Source organism: Pantherophis guttatus, chromosome 1 (assembly GCF_059756535.1).
Source record: "Pantherophis guttatus breed Tessera chromosome 1, ASM5975653v1, whole genome shotgun sequence".
Taxonomy (NCBI): domain Eukaryota; kingdom Metazoa; phylum Chordata; class Lepidosauria; order Squamata; family Colubridae; genus Pantherophis; species Pantherophis guttatus.
Window position 1 is genome coordinate 60,681,736 of NC_142063.1, and position 22,878 is coordinate 60,704,613.

Genomic DNA, 22,878 nt, shown 5'->3' on the forward strand with positions numbered 1-22,878 from the left:
TTATTTAAAAGTAAAATAAATCTTCCTGTTATATGTTGCATCAACATAAATGAATTCCATATTGGAGAGAAGCAAGCAGCCCTCTGATGTTCTTCTGCAGATCTTGGACCAACTCTGTGATCATTGACAAGCCAAACCCTTTTCTTGATATTGGATTTGCTCACTTTTGGAATACAGCTTCTGGCATACAATTATCATTCAACCATTTTGGAATGGATTTCTGCCTAAAAACGTTGTCCACAACTGATCAAAAAATAAATGAGACAGTTAGTTATTATACATGCTAGGGTCAGTGTAATCAAGGTCTATCATGAAGTTGAGATTTAGGAACCCCAGATTTCCTAAAGAGCCCAATTTTACAGTTTCCATAGATAGTTTTTTAATATATTTATATTCCAGAAATAACAAATGATCAATATTGTTTTTATAATATACTTTTTTTTAATAGTGCAGTCTTTCAGTATTTAGAAGCAACCTTTCCTGTAAAGAATCTCCCAAAAATGAATCAATTTTAGGCAAACAATATTTGCATCTGCAATTGTTATGTCTGCCAAAGGAGAATAACTTTCAGGAAATTACACAAGGGTGTTTGCCATCCTTAAGCAACCAGCCAAGGATTAGAAAAATGTTTATTGAAAATTCATTCCAGAGAGAGAAGCAAGATTACAGTACTGGTACTTACAGTATTATATTATTCTAACTAAAGATAATTAAGGAAAACAATTTCTTTCTGGCACAAAACATGTAAGTTTACAGAAAAAGATACTAGAGGAAAGGCCAATTCCCCTAGTGTATTTTCAATATTGAATAAAGCTGATAAGAAAATGCTTAGAAAATGAATATATATATGACACTGTGTGAGAAAGATTTGAATTTTATACGTTGCCATTGATTTGATAAAATATTTGTTGTAATCTGTGGATATTTTTAATATATTTACAGGCTTAGCTCTCATATTGTAATGCACTATTTTATTCATTGTGGGCTACAGCAAAATGCTAAAATGTTGTTTAATTTTGTCAATAGTTCTACTAATCATTATTTGCTCTCCTCTCTTTAATAATACCTGATGATCTGTTCCTTCACCAATGTCTTTGACTTTGGTTTTTTTAATACTTTCTTCCCCTCTTCTCCTTTTTCAAGTTTCTGTGAAGATTTTGGCTTAATCTAGTTTTGTAATTTATACAATTAGATAAACTGAGATTAAAAACTAGTTATATCTAACTACATGACATGCTACTTATTATTCATACTTTTCCCTCACTTGTGTTGTTTTCACCTATGTGCATCTGATTACAGCAGATGGAAGCCAATATTAGCTGATCTTAAAAAGCTAAAAAAAAAATAGAGATGAATGAGAGATGAAGAAAAAAAATACAGGGTGTTATATTAGACAGAGAAGTCAAAAAATATCATTGAAGGCAGTCAATGTCTTTGACCATGATAAACTATTTCTATATTGTTGCAAAAACAATATATTTGTGTCCATGGAATAATTTATCTTTACTTTATATTCATCAGGCTTTTTCATCCCATAAATAAAACGGAGCATTATGTATGCCTACATTTGAAGTTGTGCTGTTCCTTGCTTATTAATAGGAAAAATGCTTTGCATTGGCTAATATGCTAATGCATGGTTGCAAGGACAAGATAGTATTTTTGTAGAAGTTAGAGAATATTCTTGATGTAGTTTCACTTCTGATTTTCTACATTTATTTTAGACATAAAGGTAGATATACTGTTTAGATATAATATTCTGTTCAATTAGCTTCATCCAATGACTAAATTTGTATTCACCAATGAGCCAGGAAGTTTTATTCTTCCTTCACTCAACTGCAAAATCTGCTCCAAAGATAAAGAGCCCTGCAAAGCAGATTTACAGACTTGAGGATGAGATAAGGTTTAATTATATGATGTGGGATAATGTAGCCAATTCAGCTTGAACTATTTTTCCAGATTGTTATAACAATATAGTTTTTTAAACATTCCAGATTTGCTTAGCCCTGGAATGGAGACTGATATAGTGATGGAAGAGGGAAGTGATGACAATGACAGTGAAAGAAACAGTGGCCTCTTAGATGAAATGGAAGATTCTATGGTGCCTGATGCTGAGATGGTGACTGTGAATCCAGGTGACAGTGGAGATATGCAAGACACTGATCTTGATCATGATGAGAGTAACAGAATGATCAGGTAAGTTTAGCTTAGTGAATTTAGCATAGTGAGAGAGCAGTTTGATCTAGTGGTTAAGACACTGGGCTGGATAGCTGGAGACTGAGTCCTAGTCCTGCCTTAGCCATGAAAGCCAGCTGGGTGACCTTGGGCCTATCACACTTTCTCAGGCCAACTCACCTCACAGGGTGGTTGTGGGGAAAATAGGAGGAAGAAGGTCTGTTGGATATGTTTTCCACCTTGAGTTTCTTGGTTCTTTACCCCAAGTAATATCATACTGAGATCAAATGATATAGGTCTAAATTTAAAGTTCCATGTTAGTTTTATTGTAATATAATTTTAATGTTCTATTTCATTGAATGTGTCATTTAGATATAAAGTAAATTATATATGATCTAAATCAGGGATGTCAAACTGGCAGCCCACAGGCTGGATGCATCACACGCAGGCCCCGCCCACCCCAGCTCCGCAAATGGGAAAAACATCGCAAAATGTCACGTGATGGCAACAGTGACTGCGAATTTGATACCCGTGATCTAGATCAACCTTCTGCACAGTGCAAACTCAATTAGATCATACAAAACAGGTAGCCATGTAGCTCCTTTTAAAACCTTCTAGTGACATTTCTGTGTTGGGGTGGCTATGTAAGTTCATAAATGTAACAAATGAATGTGATTCTAGATATTATTATGCTGCAATAAATAGCTGTTCAGAATTACATGAGTTGAACAAGTAACCCTTTAAATTGTCTCTCTTTGAAAGCTTCATTCAAATAATGTTATTCAGTTTGCTGTTCTTTTTTTCAAGCCCTTCAACAAGCAATAATATCCCATTAATGAGAGTGGTACAATCTGTCAAACATGCAAAAAGGAGAAGTAGTACAGTAATAAAAGAAGGATGGATGGTTCACTACACAAGCAAAGACAGTTTGGTAAGGAAGTAATTAGCTGAATCTATTCATTTATTTAACACGGAACATTCAGGGTACTTTGCAGAAGTCTTTCATTGTTCATGATTACATTGTGTATGCTGCAGTTTAATTTCCATGTATACAAAATGCTTCAAAAAGCAAACAACCTGGGATGGTGTTCAAAGAAGTGTACAAAGGGACACTCAGGTGTACCCACAACATAGGTTTCCTATTGTATGTATTGGAATAACATCTAACATCTATTTTTTTCTAAGCTGTAACATTTCATTTAAGAGTTTTTTATAGAGGGAGCAATCTCTGTATTGAGTAATCTTTTCTCATTGATGTCTATAAGAATATATATTTTCCACCACATATTCCATGGTTCCTTTCCATTAGCTTATGTTGATTAGTATGAAGTCAAGAACAGGAAACCCCAACTTCCAGTCCTCAGCCTGGTGCGAGGCTACGGCCTGTTGGGAACCAGGCCATTCAAGCAGTGGGCAATTGTGCAAAGCTGCATTTGTGCAAGCAGCATGCACACTAAACAATTCCCTCTCCTCCCCTACTGCCATCGGTGGTCCACAGAGCTGGAAAGGTTGGGGACTGCTGGTCAAGAACATCTTGGATTTATAAACAGGCACTGCAGTGGTGGGATTCAAATAATTTTAACAACCAGTTCTCTGCTCTAATGACCGGCTGGGTGGCCATGGGCATGGTGGGCATGGCCAGGGAGTTTGACAGGCAGCACTGGGCCTTCAGCACCCCCTTGGGACCAAAAACAGGATGTGGGAGGCCGCACGCACATTTTGGGTCTAGTAGGCCTCCCTGCACTTACCTAGGAGCTAAAACAGGGTGCGTGGGGACTTCTGGGAGGGGTGGGGCCAGCCAGCAATTTAACAACCGGTTCAGCTGAAGTGGTGCGAACCGGTTGAATCCCACCACTGAGGCACTATTATTTGATAGATCCCAGCTTCTTGCTTTGAACAGTGCCTTATGTATAATAAAAAAATAATATATAAATTTAATAAATAAATTAATAAATATCCTTTTTCTAACACTTCATGATTTGACATATAATACCAGTCTTGACTCAAAGCGTTGTATATTTATTAGTCTGTATCTGATCAGTTAATGTGAAATGATAAATAGAAACTTTGTATACAGTATAAACTTTGGCAAGCAAAATATTATTTTATTGATAGATATTTATAAGGGAAGTGAAAGACACATTTGAGTGGAAAATGCAGTCTTCAGAAAATAACATAACAAAATATGGAGAGAAAGCGGCACTACTAAAGATTGAATTTAACACATTACTTTTAGGCAATATAAAATGATGCTCTGAAGCACTTCTGTATATTAACTGCAACCACTTATTTGTCTAAATCTGCATCATTGCATTATTTTATTTTATTTCATTATAGCTGCATTCTTTACTAGTAATTAAAGTATTTTAATTTTCTATTTCCATACAGAGGAAGCGGCACTACTGGAGATTGGATAGCAAGTGCATCACTTTGTTTCAAAATGAAACTGAAAGCAAATATTACAAGGTAAAAATGGCGTCAGGTTTAAGACAAAAGTTTAATTCCATACTTACTTATTTGGACTTGGATGCTGCCTGACTTCAATTGGCTCTGGATGGACACAACATAAAAAAAACAACAACAGATACATAATAAAAAATCAGCCTATAACATTACTGAGAGTTATCCTCTGAAGAAGGTTATCTTGTTGCTAGGAGTGGGGAAGGTCCTTTTCGTTTTCACATGTTAATGTCTAGGAAACAAACTTGGCTTAGTTTTCCCATTAGTACAGTGATTTGGGAGAATCCGACTTCAGCTCCAGTTTGAATCTGAGCAGACAAGAATAATGTTTTTAATATACTTAGTGTGGAAATTGTGGGTTTCCAAACCTCAAATTAAACTTGATCTTACCAAGTTTCTCCAATGTTTCTAGTAAGCCTGTGCAAATTATCTGATGAGCCTTCACTGATGAATTAAACATCCCTCTGGATCTGCTTCTCAAAGCCATGAAGCAGCTGCAGCTGCTTTGAAAGCTCAGAGCAACTGCTTCCAGGTCCTCCTGAGATCTTTTGGACATGCATCTGCATGCCCAGAAGACATTTCCACTGGGGTAGTTAGCAAATCAGCTCATCAAATGATTTGTAAAACCCTAATGTCTAATACATCACTATTGATGCCAATATTTATCATTTAATTACTAAACATAATTATAATATTTAAATCGGCAGATGCCATGCAAAATGTAGGAGGTAATATTTAAACCTAACCTTTCTCTGAGCTTTTTTTAAAATTGGGGATTCTAAGAATAAAGGCTAAAGAAAGTTCTCTGTAATTATCTTTTCAGTTATTCTAATATTAACCATGATTTTGGCTAAAAGTACTATCTGGATTCTAGCAGAATATTTGTGAGTCCCTCTGTGCGGGAGATGGGTGGTTTTAAAATGTGATAAATAATCACATTATTCATAATGTGGTATAAAAATAAAATAAATAAAATAAATAAATAAATGAATAAAGTAAAAAAAAAAACTTTAGGGATATGTAGATTGTTAGGAACAAGGTATATGTGTGTGTGGGGGGAGGGGTAGGATTGAGCTGTTGCTATTTAGAACAGGGTTTTGCAAACTGTGAGGTATATCTCCCACAGTAAGGTATAGACCATGTCCAGATGTGTGAAGAACCTCTTATTTGTCCATTGTCCATTGTTAGAATAAATATATGGGATGGGGTGACCTAGCGTTTAAGATGCTGGCTTGTTGGCAGTTTGAGATCCAGATACCACATGACAGGATCAGTACCCGTTCTTGCCCCAGCTCCTGCAGTTTGAAAGAATGCAAATGAAAGTAGATAATTAGTTACCACCTCAGTGGGAAGGTAACAGTGTTACCATTTAAATCTACCTTTACCAAAGTTTCATTGTATTTTTTTCATTGTTCATTTGTGTCCATTTTGTAACTGAATTTTTAAAGGAAGCGTGACAGATTAAGGGGAGCTATCATGACAAAAAGTTTAGGAACTCCTGATTTAGAAGCTAGTTTGCTAAGAAGAAGATAAAGTTTAAGCTCTTGATTCTCAAAGTTTGACCCTGTAAAATGTAAAGAACATTTAGTTTCCTCCCCAGGTGGAATACCACGATGCAAGGACCAGAAAATTATAGAAGAGATAGAACTTCACAAGCTGGACTTCACTAAGTTCTCAAAAGTTGGGAACAAATCAGTATTTAGATAGATAAAGTAAGCAGAACACCAGTCCTGCAAAGAATAAACAAACTTTGGAAAAGAAGTCTTGGAATAACATGAATAACATGTTCTTCACAGGAAATTCCATTGTCTGAAGTACTATCCCTGGAACCTGCAAAAAATTTCAGTTTTTTACCACAAGAAGCAAATCCCCACTGTTTTGAAATAACTACAGCTAATGTAGTTTATTATGTTGGGGAAAACATTGAAAACCTACCAAGTCTTTCAGTTAATAACAGTGTTCTCACAAATGGTTGTGGCCCAGATGTTGCAAGAATGTGGGAGATGGCAATCCAGCATGCTCTGATGCCTGTCATTCCTAAAGGAGCATCCTCTGGTTCAGGACCAAGTTTACACCGTAAGTCTGAGCTCTCTGACCCCTATTCATGTATAACACAGAAACATCCCAGACCAGTTAAAGGCTCAGTTGACATCTCCACATCATTGAAGCAACTCATAATAACAACAGACATTTATTAGAAACAGTTTATTGGGTAGTGAACTAATATTTAAACAGGATACATGACTGCAAAGAATGAAATGAAATTCTGCATTTTACCCCAGCACTTAGGTCCATACCAGTGGAGTAGTGCGGTGGCCTAGAGGTGGAGCTCTCGCCTCACAATCAGTAGGCTGTGAGTTCAATCCTAGGTAGAGGCAGGTATTTCTCTCTCTGGGCACAATGAGAATATATCTGCTGAACAAAACTCTGCATTGGAAGGGTATCTGGCCATTAAACACTCTGCTTGCTCCATTCAGTTGACCAGACTCCACCCCACAAGGGATTATGGGGTCATTAAAAGATGATGCTGATGATACTGATGACTTAGATCAGTACCAGTAGGCAGGGGTTCAAATCAGTGTGCTATCAGGTGAGCGAAGTCCGAAGAGGGCAGAGTCAGGCAAAATCTAAATATATTTTCATTACAATTTAATTCTAATTTAATTTGGTTACATAGAAGTGATATACTGTTCCTTACTCTTATTCTTGTTTTCTTCTTTGCATGTGGCAAGTTCTCACAAATGCATGTATGACTACCTGCTGTTATAGTTTACAGTACTGTAATATTCTTTTATTTGATATTATATGTTATAAAATAATGATTGGATCTTTTCTTTCTAGGAAATATATCCATAAGTATTTCTGTATCCAATTGCGAAGTCCAAGAAAATGTGGTAATTCACTAGTTATTTCCATATTTTATTGTGGCAGTATGATTTTCCCCCCATTCTTTACTTGCATTTAAGAATAATTAAACAAATGAAGACATTCTCAATTCAATTCTAATTCCATTCACAGTGACATATGTATTTATGTATCTTAGTTATCCTAATCTCAGAAACTATAGAAGACATTAAATGAACCTAACAAGAGAAAGCTCCTTTCTTAAACTGACATTTTCACTGTTGTTACTATACCTGCTTCCTGCTGCGTAACAACCTCCCTGCCTGGGCTTCTAGACTTCATTTCCGGGTTGGTGGTAGAGTTCCTCTACTAGACTTACAAATTTGGAGGACTTCAATCTGCTTTCTCTAGGTGGGAGATCTGATGCAGCTAAGGAGTTCATGGCTACTATCATAGTCATAGGCCTATCCTATGTTTCCAAGGGAGCTGGGAGTTGTGGCTGCCAGACTGTTGCACAGTCCATTTGAGGCCTTGGTTGACACCTTGAACAGGAGGGCTGCTGAGACCTTAAATAGATAGACTGAACCTTTGTAAACCTTTCCTCTCTTGTGGATCCTGTCATTCTCCATGGTTTATAGAGGAACTGAGCAAGATAAAATGGGAGAAGTCCTAGAACATTGCTCGGCCCAACAAGGGATGAACTCATCTGAACATGGGTTAGAGATGCTATTACAGCCTACTTAGTAGTGATAAGAACAATGAAGCATCAGTACTTCTCTGCTCTTATTTCACTTGCAGATAGTATTTTAGATGACACATACCATCTTGGGTAGAGGGACTGCAGAAATGTCCTAGCAGAGCCATGCAGAAGAATTTGTTCAGCATCTATTGGATAAAGTCACTCAAATTTATTTGAGTTGGACACTAGCCTTGTTCTATGTTCTAAGGAGGTGCCTAGAGTAAAGTCTTGCCTTGTTATCTGGGAACAGTTTGAATTGGTTGGCCTGATAAGTGGACAGGATCCTTATGACTGTGAACATGGCCACTTGCTCTTTAGTCATCCCCTCCTGACTAATTAAAGCTGCTCAGGGGATGTCATGTGAATGGGTTCCAGTGCCTCTTGAGGTATTAATTCACCCTTCCTCAAGTAACCATTGCTGGATTTCACTATAGTGGACAATTTCTCAGTGGCCTTTGATACCATCACTCATGGTATTTTTCAGCACCAGCTCTAGGGATTGGGCAGCATGTTACTGTACTGGTTCTTCTCCTTTCTCTTGATATCAGTCAGTGGTGATTGGGGGAGGGAGATCCCTTAGCCTCTACTTTGAGGGGTGCTGCAGGATTCAGTGCAATCTCTATAGCAATTCAACATCTATGTGAAACCACTGGGTGAACTCAACCATGGGGTAAGGTATCATCAGTATGCTGATGATAGCAATAGCAGTAACACTTAGACTTATATACCACTTCATGGTGCTTAACAGCACTCTTTTTAGCACCATCGTAACTTCTAACAGTTGCTGGATTAGCGGTTGGTAAGCAAAGACTATTTGTATTCTTTTAGAAATGTCTTAGAATTATAGAACTGGAGTAACTTTAGAATTCATCTAGTTGAATCCCATGAATGAATCACTATTGCATCTCTGTCCAATGACCATCCAACCACTGTTAGAGGACTATTAACAAAGGAGCACTCGCCACTTAATGTAGCAGCCTATAACTGACAGCTCATATAGTCTGAAATTCTAGCCTGAATCGGAAGTTGTGGTTTTGACCCTGGCACAATAGAAAATAAGTCCATTCCCTTCTTTATATAAGAAGTCCTTAGATATTTAAAGATTGCTATCATATCTCCCCTCAGGTACCTTTTCTATAAACAATTGTACCCATATCCTTTAATTGTCCATCATAGGGTTTGGTTTCCAGATCCTTCACCACCACGGTAGCTTCCTTTGAATTTAATTCCAATTTTTAGTATCTTTTTTTGAAATGGGTGATACCCAGAACTGGATCCGGGACACTGACACAGTATTCAAAATCAGATTGGACTAGAGCAGTGTAAAGTGAAACAATAGAACCTCCTTGACCAAAATTGATTTAAGCCTCCTTTGTCAACATTTAGGATACTGCCCTTTGTGCAGAATTCAATGGCATGTTTGTTTGATATTTGCTTTAAGTTTCAAGAAATTAATTCAAGTTGCAAAATATTTGTATCCACAGGATATCAGTACAGTATATCAAATATTTCCAGATGAAGTTTTAGGATCTGGACAGTTTGGAATTGTTTATGGGGGTAAGACTCTTTACCTATACATTGGGGAAATGAAATTTAAATGCAGGATTTGTAGTAATTTAAAATTTATGTAATATAAACAGGAAGGTATTCAAAACGTAATTGCATGGAAAACAAAAGACAGAATGATTATTTAGTCATTTTCAACAAGTGGCACAATGTTTTATAATCTGAGATACACTGTTCATGATTATCTGAGAGCACTTTGCAATACTTTCTTTTCTTTCTTTTTTTTTTAAATTTGATTTATATGCCGCCCTTCTCCGGAGACTCAGGGCGGCTTACAATGCGTTAAGCAATAGCCTTCATTCTTTTGTATATTTTATACAAAGTCAGCTTATTGCCCCCACAATAAAAATAAAAATCAATGCATTTTGATTTTTTGAATTTGAACTCTGAGAAATTTACTCCCCTGTAAGTATTACCGTGCTGCTTTTTTAAAACAAAAAACTTGCTTTGAAGGCAGGCTCTCAGGCTGCTGAACAAAACTCTGAACAAAACTGGCTTCTCTTGAGAGTTGGCCTCATATTCATCCAGTTCTTTTTCTCTAATAGCTTGTGGGAAACGTGTGCACATACTGGACTATGACTAGTGGCACTTTCTTTCAAGTGCCTTGGTTTGTTTGCATGACAAAATTATGGACTATATTATCTATAGTTCTTTGACAAGTTTCATAATTTCTTGACATTTTACAAAACGTAGAAGCATAGTTTGCAAATGAAACTCTGTTATGTATTTTGGGTAGGTACATAGCCCTTTGCTCTTGCAAATGTGTATAAAAAATATTGTGTAGAGCTAGAAAAAGGGAATGGCTCATAACCTTTGTTCGTATACTATTCTCATTGTGTGTGTGTGTGTGTGTGTGTGTGTGTGTGTGTGTGTGTGTGAGAGAGAGAGAGAAAGAGAGAGAGAGAGAAATAGAGAAGAGTGAGTTTCTCCTTTGAACATAGGCAGATGACAATTTATGTTTAGAATTATCTACTGTTTTAGTAGCAGTACTGTACTGTTTTTGCCCCATCAGAAATGTTTAAAAAGGATTAAATGTGAAGGAGATTTATTGCATTTTGTCTTTATATTTGATGTGGAAAATATAGTTGAGATTGATGGGTATTGTAATCCTAAAATATGTCAAGATCTCTAGTTGGGGAAACTTGCCTTGGGTTTACTGTTAATTGGATAACAAAAATTTCCATTATAAAAGGCAAAACTTAGATTTTATTAAAAGAAAAAGGTGAATTTTAAGAAGGTGCTGCTTCTTAGAACTGATCATGTTAATTGGCATATTTTTCATCAAACAGGAAAACATCGGAAAACAGGGAGAGATGTAGCAATTAAAATCATTGACAAACTGAGATTTCCAACTAAGCAAGAAAGCCAGCTTCGTAATGAGGTTGCAATTTTACAGGTATCTTTTATTTAATTACCAATTATATCCTGTATGTATTTAATTTAGAGCAGGGCAATAAAACTTACTGAGAAAGGCTCCAGCAGGAGAAATCTATGGAACTAATTTTTACGCTAAATCACCAGATAAAGTTCTCAAGTAATCTCTCTTTTTTTTTTAGACAATTTCTAATCTGTTTTAAATACAGGAATTTGGAAATCAAAATGACCAGTATTTATAGTGGTTAATATACATTGGTAAGATAACCTATGACAATTATAATTCAGATATATATCAGTGCATATTAAGGTTCTGTTTGTCCTTGTACCGGTACATGTAACAATGTAAGATTAACCCATATCAGTCATTTAGAAAAAGGGAGGGACTTGTGGAATGTTTTTGTGTGGGGGAATGTGTGTCTATGTGTGTGTGAGAGAGAGGAGGGAGGGAGGGAGGATGGGAGAGAGAGAGGGAGGGGGAGAGAGAAGAGTGAGTTTCTCCTTTGAACACAGGCAGATGACAGAATTATCTACAGTTTTAGCAGCAGTATTTACAGCAAGAAAGCCTTCCTGTGTCTGGCTCTAGATGGGAACACTAAACTTAAATGGGGCAGTATATGTGGTTTTACAGTTAGATGCTAATGGCATAGGTTTTACATCCTAGATCAGTGATGGCTAATCCTTAACAAAGTGCATCTAGCTTCCCCATTTATTTGTTTGTTTGTTTGTTTATATTTATATACCGCCCTTCTCCCGAAGGACTCGGGGCTGTGAACAGCCAACAGATAAAACAGAAGAAATACAAAATTTAAAAACAGTATTAAAATCCAATTAAATTAATTTGGCCCACAATTAAAAACACCCCTATATTAAAACCCATAATTAACAATTTAAAAATTAAACAATTTAAAAAAGTTAGGCCAGCCCGGCTTGCTGGAATAAAAACGTCTTTAGGGAGTGGCGAAAGGTGTGAAGATCCGGGATCTGCCGTATCTCGTGGACAGTTCATTCCAGAGGGTAGGTGCCCCCACAGAGAAGGCTCTCCCCCTGGGGGCCTCCAGTCAACATTGTTTGACCGACGGCATCCTGAGGACCCCCTCTGTGGGAGCGTACTGCTCGGTGGGAGGCTATCGGTGGCAGAAGGCGGTCTCGTAAATACCCAGTGACTTTGCTTGTCAGAAGGTCTCAAAAGGTGATCACATGACCCCAAAACACTACAACCGTCATGAATATGAGCCAGTTGCCAAGCATTCAAATTTTGATCATGTGACCATGGGGATGCTGCAATGGTCATAAATGTGAAAAACAGTCGTAAGTCACTTTTTTCAATGCTGTTGTAACTTTGAAAAGTCACAAAATGAATTGTTGTAAGTCAAGGACTATCTGTAGTTTGATTAGAACAAAATAGACCAGTTCCCTATCTAGAGAAAAATGTTAATGTGTCAGACCAAATTTTTGACAGGTACTAAGCAGATTTGTGCTATCCTGGGTACTTAATCAGCACAGTATATCATTCCTCGCTATCCACAAAATACATTCCTAATGTATTTTCTCCCTACCTTGTTACACTTACAGTGGTGCCAAAGGACTTGAAAAATGAATGGCTGCACAATAACCTAATATTTCCTTGTCATTGGATGGAGACAAATTGGCTCATTTAAATAGTGTTTATCTTTTATTATAGAATCTGCATCACCTGGGGGTTGTAAATCTGGAATGCATGTTCGAGACACCAGAAAGAGTGTTTGTTGTTATGGAGAAGCTCCATGGAGATATGTTGGAGATGATTTTGTCAAGTGAAAAAGGAAGGTTGCCAGAGCGGATAACCAAGTTTTTAATTACACAGGTAAGAAGAGCCTTTTAGGATAGGCCTCAGATATGATACTTTATTTCGTGTGAGATTCAATTCTATAAATTAAATATATTTTCAAAAATTCTTTATGTATAAAAAATGTCTTTTAGAAAATGAATGTACAAACCAATTTTGGCTTTGTTTGGTTTGTAATGTTTTCAGATCTTAATTGGCCTGTCTTATTTCTACATTAGTTTGCAGTTTCTTTTTTAAAAAAAAAAAAAAAAACCTCTATGAGGATATTTCATGTGTGTTTCTCCTAATTTACACATTTTGTAGGCATTTTTGGATCGTCGACACATTTTTTTTACAAGCAGTTTTCCTTTATAGTATTTCACCAGTATACATATTTTTGTTTGGAAAATTGCTGTGCAAAACTCTTAAGAAGTGTGAATACCAAAAATGACTGTAGCATTGTTCGTGTATTGATTCAGAAGGCGTGAATTGGTAATTGGATATTAAAATGCAAACTGAACAAATTCTCCAGTGCAATTCAGGTTAAGCAAAGAAATTTTAAACTGCTTTTTCCTGAATTAGTATGACAGTATGTGCTGGCCAATGTTTTTGTAGAGTCAGTGATAACAATAGAGTATTAGTGACATTTTTTGGAAACTTAATATTATGTTCCTATCATTTTGTAAGTTATTGCTCCGATTTGGAATAGGATCATAAACATAAAATCTTTAAAATCAGTTCAAATCAATCACCATCTTTGTGTTTATTGATGTTATATCACATTTCTAGGAACGCATTAATATGTAGAATAAATATTGAATGGCTTTTCTATGTTGCAGCACAGTTAATTTGTTTCTTTACAGATTCTTGTTGCTTTGAGGCATCTTCATTTTAAAAACATTGTTCATTGTGATCTCAAGCCAGAGAATGTATTGCTAGCATCAGCTGACCCTTTTCCACAGGCAAGTCAGAATATTTTTCTTTGCAGGAATACAGTTCAATCGTTTATTAAAACAAAGCATAAGTTACTGAAAGTGATTTATAACACTCAAACTTTAATTGCTTTTCAATGAAATATGATTTTTTAAAAAAAATAACGTAAGGAAACATGTTTCATTTCCTTGAAGCTGAGCTCCTCAGTGTATGATTTAATTCTTTTTTCCAATAATGCAGAGATCTTCAAACTTGGCAGCTTTGAGACTTGTGGACTTCAACTCCCAATTCTCGGTTGGCTGGAGAATTCTGGGAGTTGAAGTCCACAAGTCTCAAAGCTGCCAAGTTTGAAGACCTCTGCAATAATGCTTTCCATGACCGTAGTCCCATAACAAAAATAAAGAATCAGTAAAATTTATCACTTTATACCTCTATAAATTGCATAATGTGAATCAATGCATCTTGACTTTAATATGAATTATATGGATGTAGACAGTGGTGGGATTCTGCCGGTTCTAGGCGGTTCGGCCGAACCATTTGTTAAATTGCTGGCTCGCCCTGCCCCTTGTCCCGCCCCTCCGCACCACTGGGCGAGGGGTGGGCGAGCCAGCAATTTAATAAACAGTTCGGTGTTTTTTTATAATTTTATTGGCCTCGCAGCTGCCGCGGGGCTTCAAAGGGCCACCCTACAGCTGATCAGTGTTAAAAGAAAACAAATGAGTAGACCGACGCCTGCAAAAATAAATGGGTAGACCCAGTGGTGGGATTCTACTTCGGTAGAACCGGTTGTTAAGTAGTTAAGTAGTTAAGCCAGTGGTTGCCAAAGTGGGCGGTACCGCCCCCTGGGGGGGCGGGGGAATGCCTTAGGGGGTGGTAAGAGGCAAGGGGGGCGGCAGGGGGGGCTAAGTGGCAAGGAGGGTGGCCCCCACCCTTTGGCCTGTGCCTTGCAGCACTTACCTCCTTGCAAGCAAACAGCAAGACAAAACATTCCCTTCAGCTTCAGCATCGGTTAATTAGCACAAGTTGATTAGATCGGCCTCCCGACTCTCAGCTGATTTGCTCTCAGCTGTTTTGCCAGGGCTCTGTTGCTATCTGCAAAGAGTGCTGGAGCAGATTTTTTCCCCCCTATGCTGAAAAAGCGAAACGGAAAGTAAAGCAGGGTCTTTGCTGCAACGTGACAAAATGAGGCAGAGAGAGATTTCTTTTTCTTTTTCCTCTTTTTCCTTTCCTTTCTACCTTTTTCCTTTCAAAGAAGGTAGGTGCAAAACTGCAAACAATGGGAAAGTTAGGGCAAAAGAGGAGAGTTCAAGATTTTAAAACACAAAAGAAAAAAGCTCTAGTTAACTAGGGAATTGTAATAATTGAGATACTATTAATTGTATATTGTGTTGAAAGCAGAAATGGTTAAGTTCTGGTTTGGAGGAATATATGGGGGAAATTATTTGGTTTATTATTATTGGTAAATATAATTAATTGATTTGTAAGAAATTGGATTGCATGATGGAAATAATTGGAATATTCATGTTCATATTGATTAATATACAAAAAAGATAGTTATATAACTAATTGATTTATATTAAAATGTTGAATTTGTATTAAACAACTGCAATATTACATAATTAACCAATGTGAGGGTGGATATAAAAATAGATGACAATGGGAAGGGGTATAATATAGAATAGAAGGGAAAATTTGAATTTGATTAAGATTAGAGATGAGGATGAAGAGTAATATTGGTTTTTTAAAAAAATAGATGAGGAATAAATATGGCAAAAAGGAAATATAGAAATTGTAAATTTAATTGAAATGACTAAACACTGTTTAAATTTGTGAATCGGCCAAATACTCTGTTCAAAGAAAATACATTGTATGTTTGTATGTGTGTTTCTAATTATTGCTATTTATTCATATTTGTTCTCTTTTATTCTTTAAAGTTTAACAATTCATTCTTTATCTTAATATCTTTATATTTGTTTGGGGTTGGCTTTCTTCCCTTTCATCTTTTTTATTGTACAACAATCTTTCTCCTCAAACCTACCACCTCTCTCTTTTCTTTCCTTCTTACTTTCTCTTCCCCCCCTCTTCTTCTCCTCCCTACTTCCTCTTCCTTTCTCTTTCTCCTCCTCTCTTCCTCCCTCTCTTACCCTCACTCCTACTCTAATTTCCCTTCCCTTCCTTCATCCCTCTCTATTGCTGTATCCTTTTATGCATATGGACTACTCAGAGGGCTGAAAAAGTTATTTTTGACTAGTCCTCGCACTTTTGACCAGACCTCGAATTTACGACTGTCCTCACATTTTACGTTTTTGCCCTATCTTGTCACCATGGTGAAGAGAAGCAGTTGTGAAATGAGTGACACGGTTGTTAAGAATGCTACAATGGGCATAAATGATGACCAGTCATAAGTGCGAAGACCGGTCGAAAGTGCGAGGACCTGTCAGAAATCACTTTTTTCATCCCTCTGGGTAGTCCTTTTGTGCATATGGACTACTCAGAGGTCTGAAAAAGTTATTTTTGACTAGTCCTCGCACTTTTGACCAGTCCTCGAACTTACGACTGTCCTCACATTTTACGTTTTTGCCCTATCTTGTCACCATGATGAAGAGAAGCAGTTGTGAAATGAGTGACACGGTTGTTAAGAATGCCGCAACGGGCATAAATATGAGGATGGTCATAAGTGCGAGGACCGGTCAAAAGTGCGAGGACCAGTCAGAAATGACTTTTTTCAGCCCTCTGAGTAGTCCCTATGCAGATAGCCACACCTACCCGGTCACATGACCAGCTAGCCACGCCCACCCGATCACATGACCAGCTAGCCACGCCCACCCGATCACATGACCAGCTAGCCACACCCCCAACTAAGACACGCCCACAGGATCGGTTGTTTAAAAAATTGAATCCCACCACTGGATGTAGATTAAATTATATGTGAGAACCCACATGATACTTTCTAGATTTTCTTTGTGTGCATCTATGTATAAGTTAGTTAGCTATCATGGGAAATTCTGGCATTGTCATTGCCTCTTATAATATAAGGTTTAAGTTACATGAAGATGAGTTCCAGACTGAAACTTCAGTGAAATGTTTTAGTGTATCTAAATCTGTGTAATTTGTGCTATAAACTCTCTATGAAGTACAGTACACTTGCCAATATAGAGACAGGGCATAGATGAAACATGTTCTTCCTGGCTGTAGTCAAAGCCAAATTCCTAGGGATAACTGGTTGATTTCCTATGATGATAAAGCAGCAGCATCCTTCTGTCCTGGAATTCGGTAGTTTTCTTAGCTTTAAAGCAATGCCTCTATGCAAGTTTTGAATAACAAAGAACAATTAATCAAGTCAGAAAACACACATGCCTGTCTTTATCTTCCTTCCTTCCTTCCTTCCTTCCTTCCTTCCTTCCTTCCTTCCTTCCTTCCTTCCTTCCTTCCTTCTTCCTTCCTTCCCTCCCTCCCTCCCTCCCTCCCTCCCTCCCTTTCTTCCTTTCCATGCCCAAAACGCTTGTTTGGACATGGAGGAAAGGTAAAGCAATCAACTTAATTCATGTACAACTTCATTTGTATTTCAAATATATGAGGAAACTAGTTTGTTAATATTGCTAGGGAAATGTATGGCCTGATATTAGTACATCATATACATTCTATAAGAAACTGCATTTACTATTCCTTTCCTTCATTTTCTCTCTAGCTCTACAATTGTTGCTTACATTGTAAGGCTTTGAATGTACTTAAATTGTTTCAATACTATTACTATACTACTACTACTACCTTTAGAATTCGAACAGAAAGGCACCTGTCATATAACATGCCAGACTTAACAATTGTCAATAAGAAAGACAAAAAAGTCTGGATAGTGGACATGGCAATACCTGGAGTCTAAAGAACAGAAGAGAAGGAATTGGAGAATATTACAAAGACTTGCAAATAGAAATAGAACAACTGTGGCAAAAGCAAGCAAAGATAGTGCCAATAGTAATAGGCTCTTTGAGTGCAATCCCAAAACAACTGGAGCACCACTTGAATACCATTGACTTGACAAATTCATCATCAGTCAATTGCAAAAGTTTTACTCAGAACAGCTTGCATGCTGCAATGATACCTTTAACACTATATAACATCAACATGCTTATTTAATCCTGCCTAGTTAACTTATATGCAGAGCACATCATGAGAAAGGCGGGACTAGTTGAATCAAAAATTAGAATTAAGATTGCCAGGAGAAATATCAACAACCTCAGATATGCAGATGATACCACTCTAATGGCAGAAAGCAAAGAGGAAATAAAGAGCCTCTTGATGCGGGTGAAGAAGGAGAGTGCAAAAGTTGGTTTGAAACTCAACATTAAGAAAACTAAGATCATGGCATCCAGCCCTCTCAATTCCTGGCAAATAGATGGCAAAGAAATGGAGGTAGTGACAGATTTTATTTTCCTGGGCTCCAAGATCACCGCAGATGGGGACTACAGCCAAGAAATTAAAAGACACTTGCTCCTGGGGAGGAAAGCTATGACAAATCTAGACAGCATTCTAAAAAGCAGAGACATCTCCCTGCCAACAAGAGTGCGTATAGTCAAGGCTATGGTTTTCCCAATTGCAATGTATGGCTGTGAAAGTTGGACCATAAGAAAGGCTGAGTGCCAAAGAATTGAGGCCTTTGAACTATGCTGCAGAAGACTCCTGCAAGTCCCTTGGACTGCAAGGCAATCAAATCAGTCAGTCCTAGAGGAGATCAACCCTGACTGCTCTTTAGAAGGCCAGATCCTGAAGATGAAACTCAAATATTTTGGCCACCTAATGAGAAGGAAGGACTTACTGGAGAAGAACCTAATGCTGGGAAAGATGGAGGGCAAAAAAGAAGAGGATGACAAGAATGAGGTGGCTGGATGGAGTCACTGAAGCAGTAGGTGTGAGCTTAAATGGACTCCAGAAGATGGTAGAGGACAGGAAGGCCTGAATGAACATTGTTCATGGGGTCGCGATGGGTCAGACACGACTTCACAGCTAACAACAACAACAACAACAACAACAACAACAACAACATCTGCCTATCCCAGATCCTTGGGAAGGACTTGATAGGTAGATAAAAATGCCAAATCCAGTCTGGCTCTGTGATGAACCATAATGAACTATAATAATATCAGTCTTTTTTGAAGTTATCAAAGATATAGGGATTCTAGCTTCCAATTATTTTTGTCCATTACCAAATGGATATCATACCAAATATGCCACTTTTCTCCAGTAGGTGAGAGTATCTTTTACAACAAACGAGTGGGATGTATATGGAAAGGAGAGGGCAGTTATCAGGATATCAGTTATTCCATTGTATAAATAAAAGGTAATTTACCTGATATTGGATATCATAAGAGTTGTCTCATCAATTTTGTACCAAATAGGTGAAGCTTTGTGATTTTGGTTTTGCCCGGATTATTGGAGAGAAGTCATTCAGACGTTCACTTGTGGGTACACCAGCATATCTTGCTCCTGAAGTTCTGAGAAATAAAGGATACAACAGATCACTTGATATGTGGTCTGTTGGGGTCATTATCTATGTTAGCCTCAGTGGTACTTTTCCATTCAATGAAGATGAGGATATTCATGATCAAATCCAGAATGCTGCTTTTATGTACCCACCTAATCCTTGGAAGGAAATCTCTCATGAAGGTATTTACTTACTTACTTACTTACTTAATGAATATATCTATTAATTAAATATATTTTGCCTTTCCATAGATGTTATCATCTATTCCATAGATGATTTCCAACAATAGATATTAGATATCTATTATCTAATAGTAAGAATCCCAAATATCCACAATCCAATCCAAAGATTAAAAAGATAGTGTTATAAAATTAAGAGAATATTGTTACTGACATTCAATGTACACTGCTCAAAAAAATAAAGGGAACACAAGCAGAAGACATCCGAAATTTGAATAAATGAAATAGCCTTATTAAATACTTTGTTCGTTACAATAGTTTTGTGTTCCCTTTAGTTGTTTGAGCAGTGTATAAACTACTGTATGTAAAGAACAAAGTATTTAATAAGGTTATTTCATTCATTCAGATCTCGGATGTCTTGTGTTCCCTTTATTTTTTTGAGCAGTATATTATTCTAAGATTTTATTATATTTTAAATAGAAAGTGGGTAAATTCTTTCCTTTTTATAAACGATCAAAAGAAAACATTCAAGAAGTTACTTGACTACAGATTTCTTCCTTTTGTGTACTTGGAGACACAGTGCCTCTAGAGCACGGGTGTCAAACTCTCAGTGTCACATTGCTGTCACATGACGTTTCATGACTTTTTCCCATTCACAGAGCTGGGGTGGGCATGGCCTGCATGTGACGCATCTGGCCCACAGGCCGCCAGTTTAACACCCCTGCTCTAGAGTGAGACTTTATAATATATAACAATTTATCCTTTAAATGGGGACCTTTATCCTTTAAACATAGGGTCCTGTGTTGCTGTACTCTCACTTAGCTTTATCACTGAAAATATTTAATAATGTCTCATTGAATTACATCAATTTATTAGAATAGGGTTGTGCAGCACTTCCAAATTGTTTCACAAAAATTGTTTCTGAGAGCCCTGGAACACAAAGAGAACATGTCTGCAATGCCTTAAAGCAGCCTAACCTTTTCCTAAAACTGCTCTCCAAAGAACTTTTGGAGATTGAATCTGAAGCTTCAACAAACATACCAGTGAACATTGACTTACTGCCAACATCACAAAGACATTGACCAGAGATGGAATCCTTCCATGTTTGAATCTCTCTGTAGGTACATTAAGTTACGTACGTCTTCAGAGACACACTGGAGTATGTATCAGCTGGATAGCTTCTTCTAGTAATGTAGAATAGGAACACTGGGACACATTTGAAAAGTGGGGTCCCTGGTGTTCTCTGAGCTTGGTGGGTTTCTTGCAGACATTTCATTATCAAACTAGGTAACATCGGCAGTGTTTTATTGGTACATTTGAAAAGAACCAGAAATTTTCAAGAAAAGTGAATTGGAACACTTCTTAAAATAGAAGTGGAAAATATAGTGTACTCTAGAAGTTGATGAACTAAAACTATTTTTGTATAATTCTATTATGGTTACAGGTCTACATAATGCCTCTCTTGAATTATGGGCTATATAATTTAGTTTTTAAAACTAATTTATATATGTTCTTATTATGCTGGACATTGAGCTCATTAGGTTCTACTTTTCCTGGGACTAGTACCATGCTTAAATAGGTAGGCTTATAATTCATGATTTCTGTGTGACTTGTTAAGCCAGCTCTCAACATGTTAAGCTAGGAATTTCAGAAAGTAAATGTGGGAATTAGCAATTACTGATAGCAATAACAGTAACACTTATACTTTTATGTTACTCATAGTACTTTACAGCACTCTCTAAGCATATTGCCCCCAACAATCTGGGTCCTCATTTTACCTCAGAAGAATGGAAGGCTGAGTCAACTTTGAGCTGGTCAGGATCAAACTTCTGGAAGTGAGCAGAGTTATCCTGCAATACTGCATTCTAACTGCTATGCCACCAATTGCCTGTCAGTCGACAAAAGGCTATAGAAAGTAGTAAAATAGAACGATGCAATTTAATAATTTCAATGAACAAAAGTTGGCTAACAATACAACATATATTTTCCATGTATAGGATGTTTCTTATTTGTTGCAGTCTCATTCTTTTAGCTTTTTGATCTGGCTTCTAAATAATCAGTAAAAATTATTCAAGCCTGTAAGCTTATACTATAGAAAAAGAAGAATGATGTAGACACATATCACTGGGCATTTTGTGACATTGTTTAATGTGACTCTTACAATAATGTAATAATCCTGATAAATAGTGTATGTACTATTTTATTCCATATATTATGATGCTTTTCCATGGATAATATAAAACATACTACCAAACAAGGAATAGACAATAAAAATGTACTAATCACAATAAATATTTATTTATTATTTATATTTCATCTCTCTAAACCACCCGTCTCCTTCAAAAGAGGCTCTGCGTGGTGTACAATATAATATAGCCAATAAATAAAATGACATAAAAATAGGATTTAAACTTTTAGAATTATGGAATAATGACAATTCAACATCGAAAATGGGAAAAAAAAACCTAAAATAGCCATTTAACAATGGCTATTACAGGCAGAGGGGGCCAGTTCTCATGGGACTAGCCAGCCCCACAGTTGAGTGGTCTTTTCTGGCCCCCCCAAAGCTGCAGAACCAGATTTTGACCCCTTTGCAAAAGACTTAAGATATTGGGACTTTCCTTCCCAATGGGGGAGGGATGTTCCACAAAGCAGGGCAGAAAAGGGTCTCTTCCTAGACCGTGCCAATCAAAATTGCTTGACTGATGGGTTCTGCATCATACCTTCCTTGCCTGATTGAGTGACAACAAGCTGATGAGATAGGGCAAGGCTGATTCTTAGGTAACCTGGTTCTATGCCATGTAGTGCTTTATAGGTGATGACCAACATCTTGAATTGGCCCCAGAAGCAAACTGGTACCCCGTGCAGTTCATGGAGCAAGAGTGTTATATATGCTCTTCTTTGACCACTCACTATGGACCACTTTCTGTACCATCTGAAGATTCCAGATACTTTCCAAAAGTATCTAAAGAGTATCTAAATTTCTAAAGGGAAACTTAATATAAAACTTCAGACAACTTGCACTAAAGACACATTCTTAATTCTCTTATTGAGAATAGCAAATCATGTTTAACCAAGAAAAAATAAATTGAAGAATACATGGATGTGCAAGTTTTACAGCCAGAACTAAGTGTTCATATGAACAATACATTATAAGCCACCTTCATGTATTTCCTGATATAAAGAGGAACCATGTAATGATTGGAGAGCATTTCTATGGCCCTGGAAGTGATTTGGTATTTGCTGTTTTACCTGTAATGGGTATGTGTTGACAGTGGATATCTGGAGAAGAATACCTAATATATGAAAGCCCTTTCCCTTGAAC

The 22,878-nt window shown here is 37.0% G+C and overlaps 1 protein-coding gene across 4 annotated transcripts in view; it reads left to right on the forward strand.

Annotated features, from left to right (window-relative positions):
- PRKD1 (protein kinase D1) overlaps positions 1–22,878 on the forward strand; it is a 99,601-nt gene that overhangs the window by 74,211 nt on the left and 2,512 nt on the right. For all 4 annotated transcript variants that reach the window (XM_087875127.1, XM_034417950.3, XM_034417952.3 and 1 more), the window contains 10 exons: positions 1,992–2,193; positions 2,980–3,103; positions 4,561–4,638; positions 6,429–6,708; positions 7,474–7,526; positions 9,700–9,772; positions 11,071–11,177; positions 12,840–13,001; positions 13,826–13,924; positions 19,289–19,556. In XM_087875127.1, the coding sequence (XP_087731253.1) occupies positions 1,992–2,193; positions 2,980–3,103; positions 4,561–4,638; positions 6,429–6,708; positions 7,474–7,526; positions 9,700–9,772; positions 11,071–11,177; positions 12,840–13,001; positions 13,826–13,924; positions 19,289–19,556 (1,446 nt within the window). The remainder of the gene's footprint in view (positions 1–1,991; positions 2,194–2,979; positions 3,104–4,560; positions 4,639–6,428; positions 6,709–7,473; positions 7,527–9,699; positions 9,773–11,070; positions 11,178–12,839; positions 13,002–13,825; positions 13,925–19,288; positions 19,557–22,878) is intronic.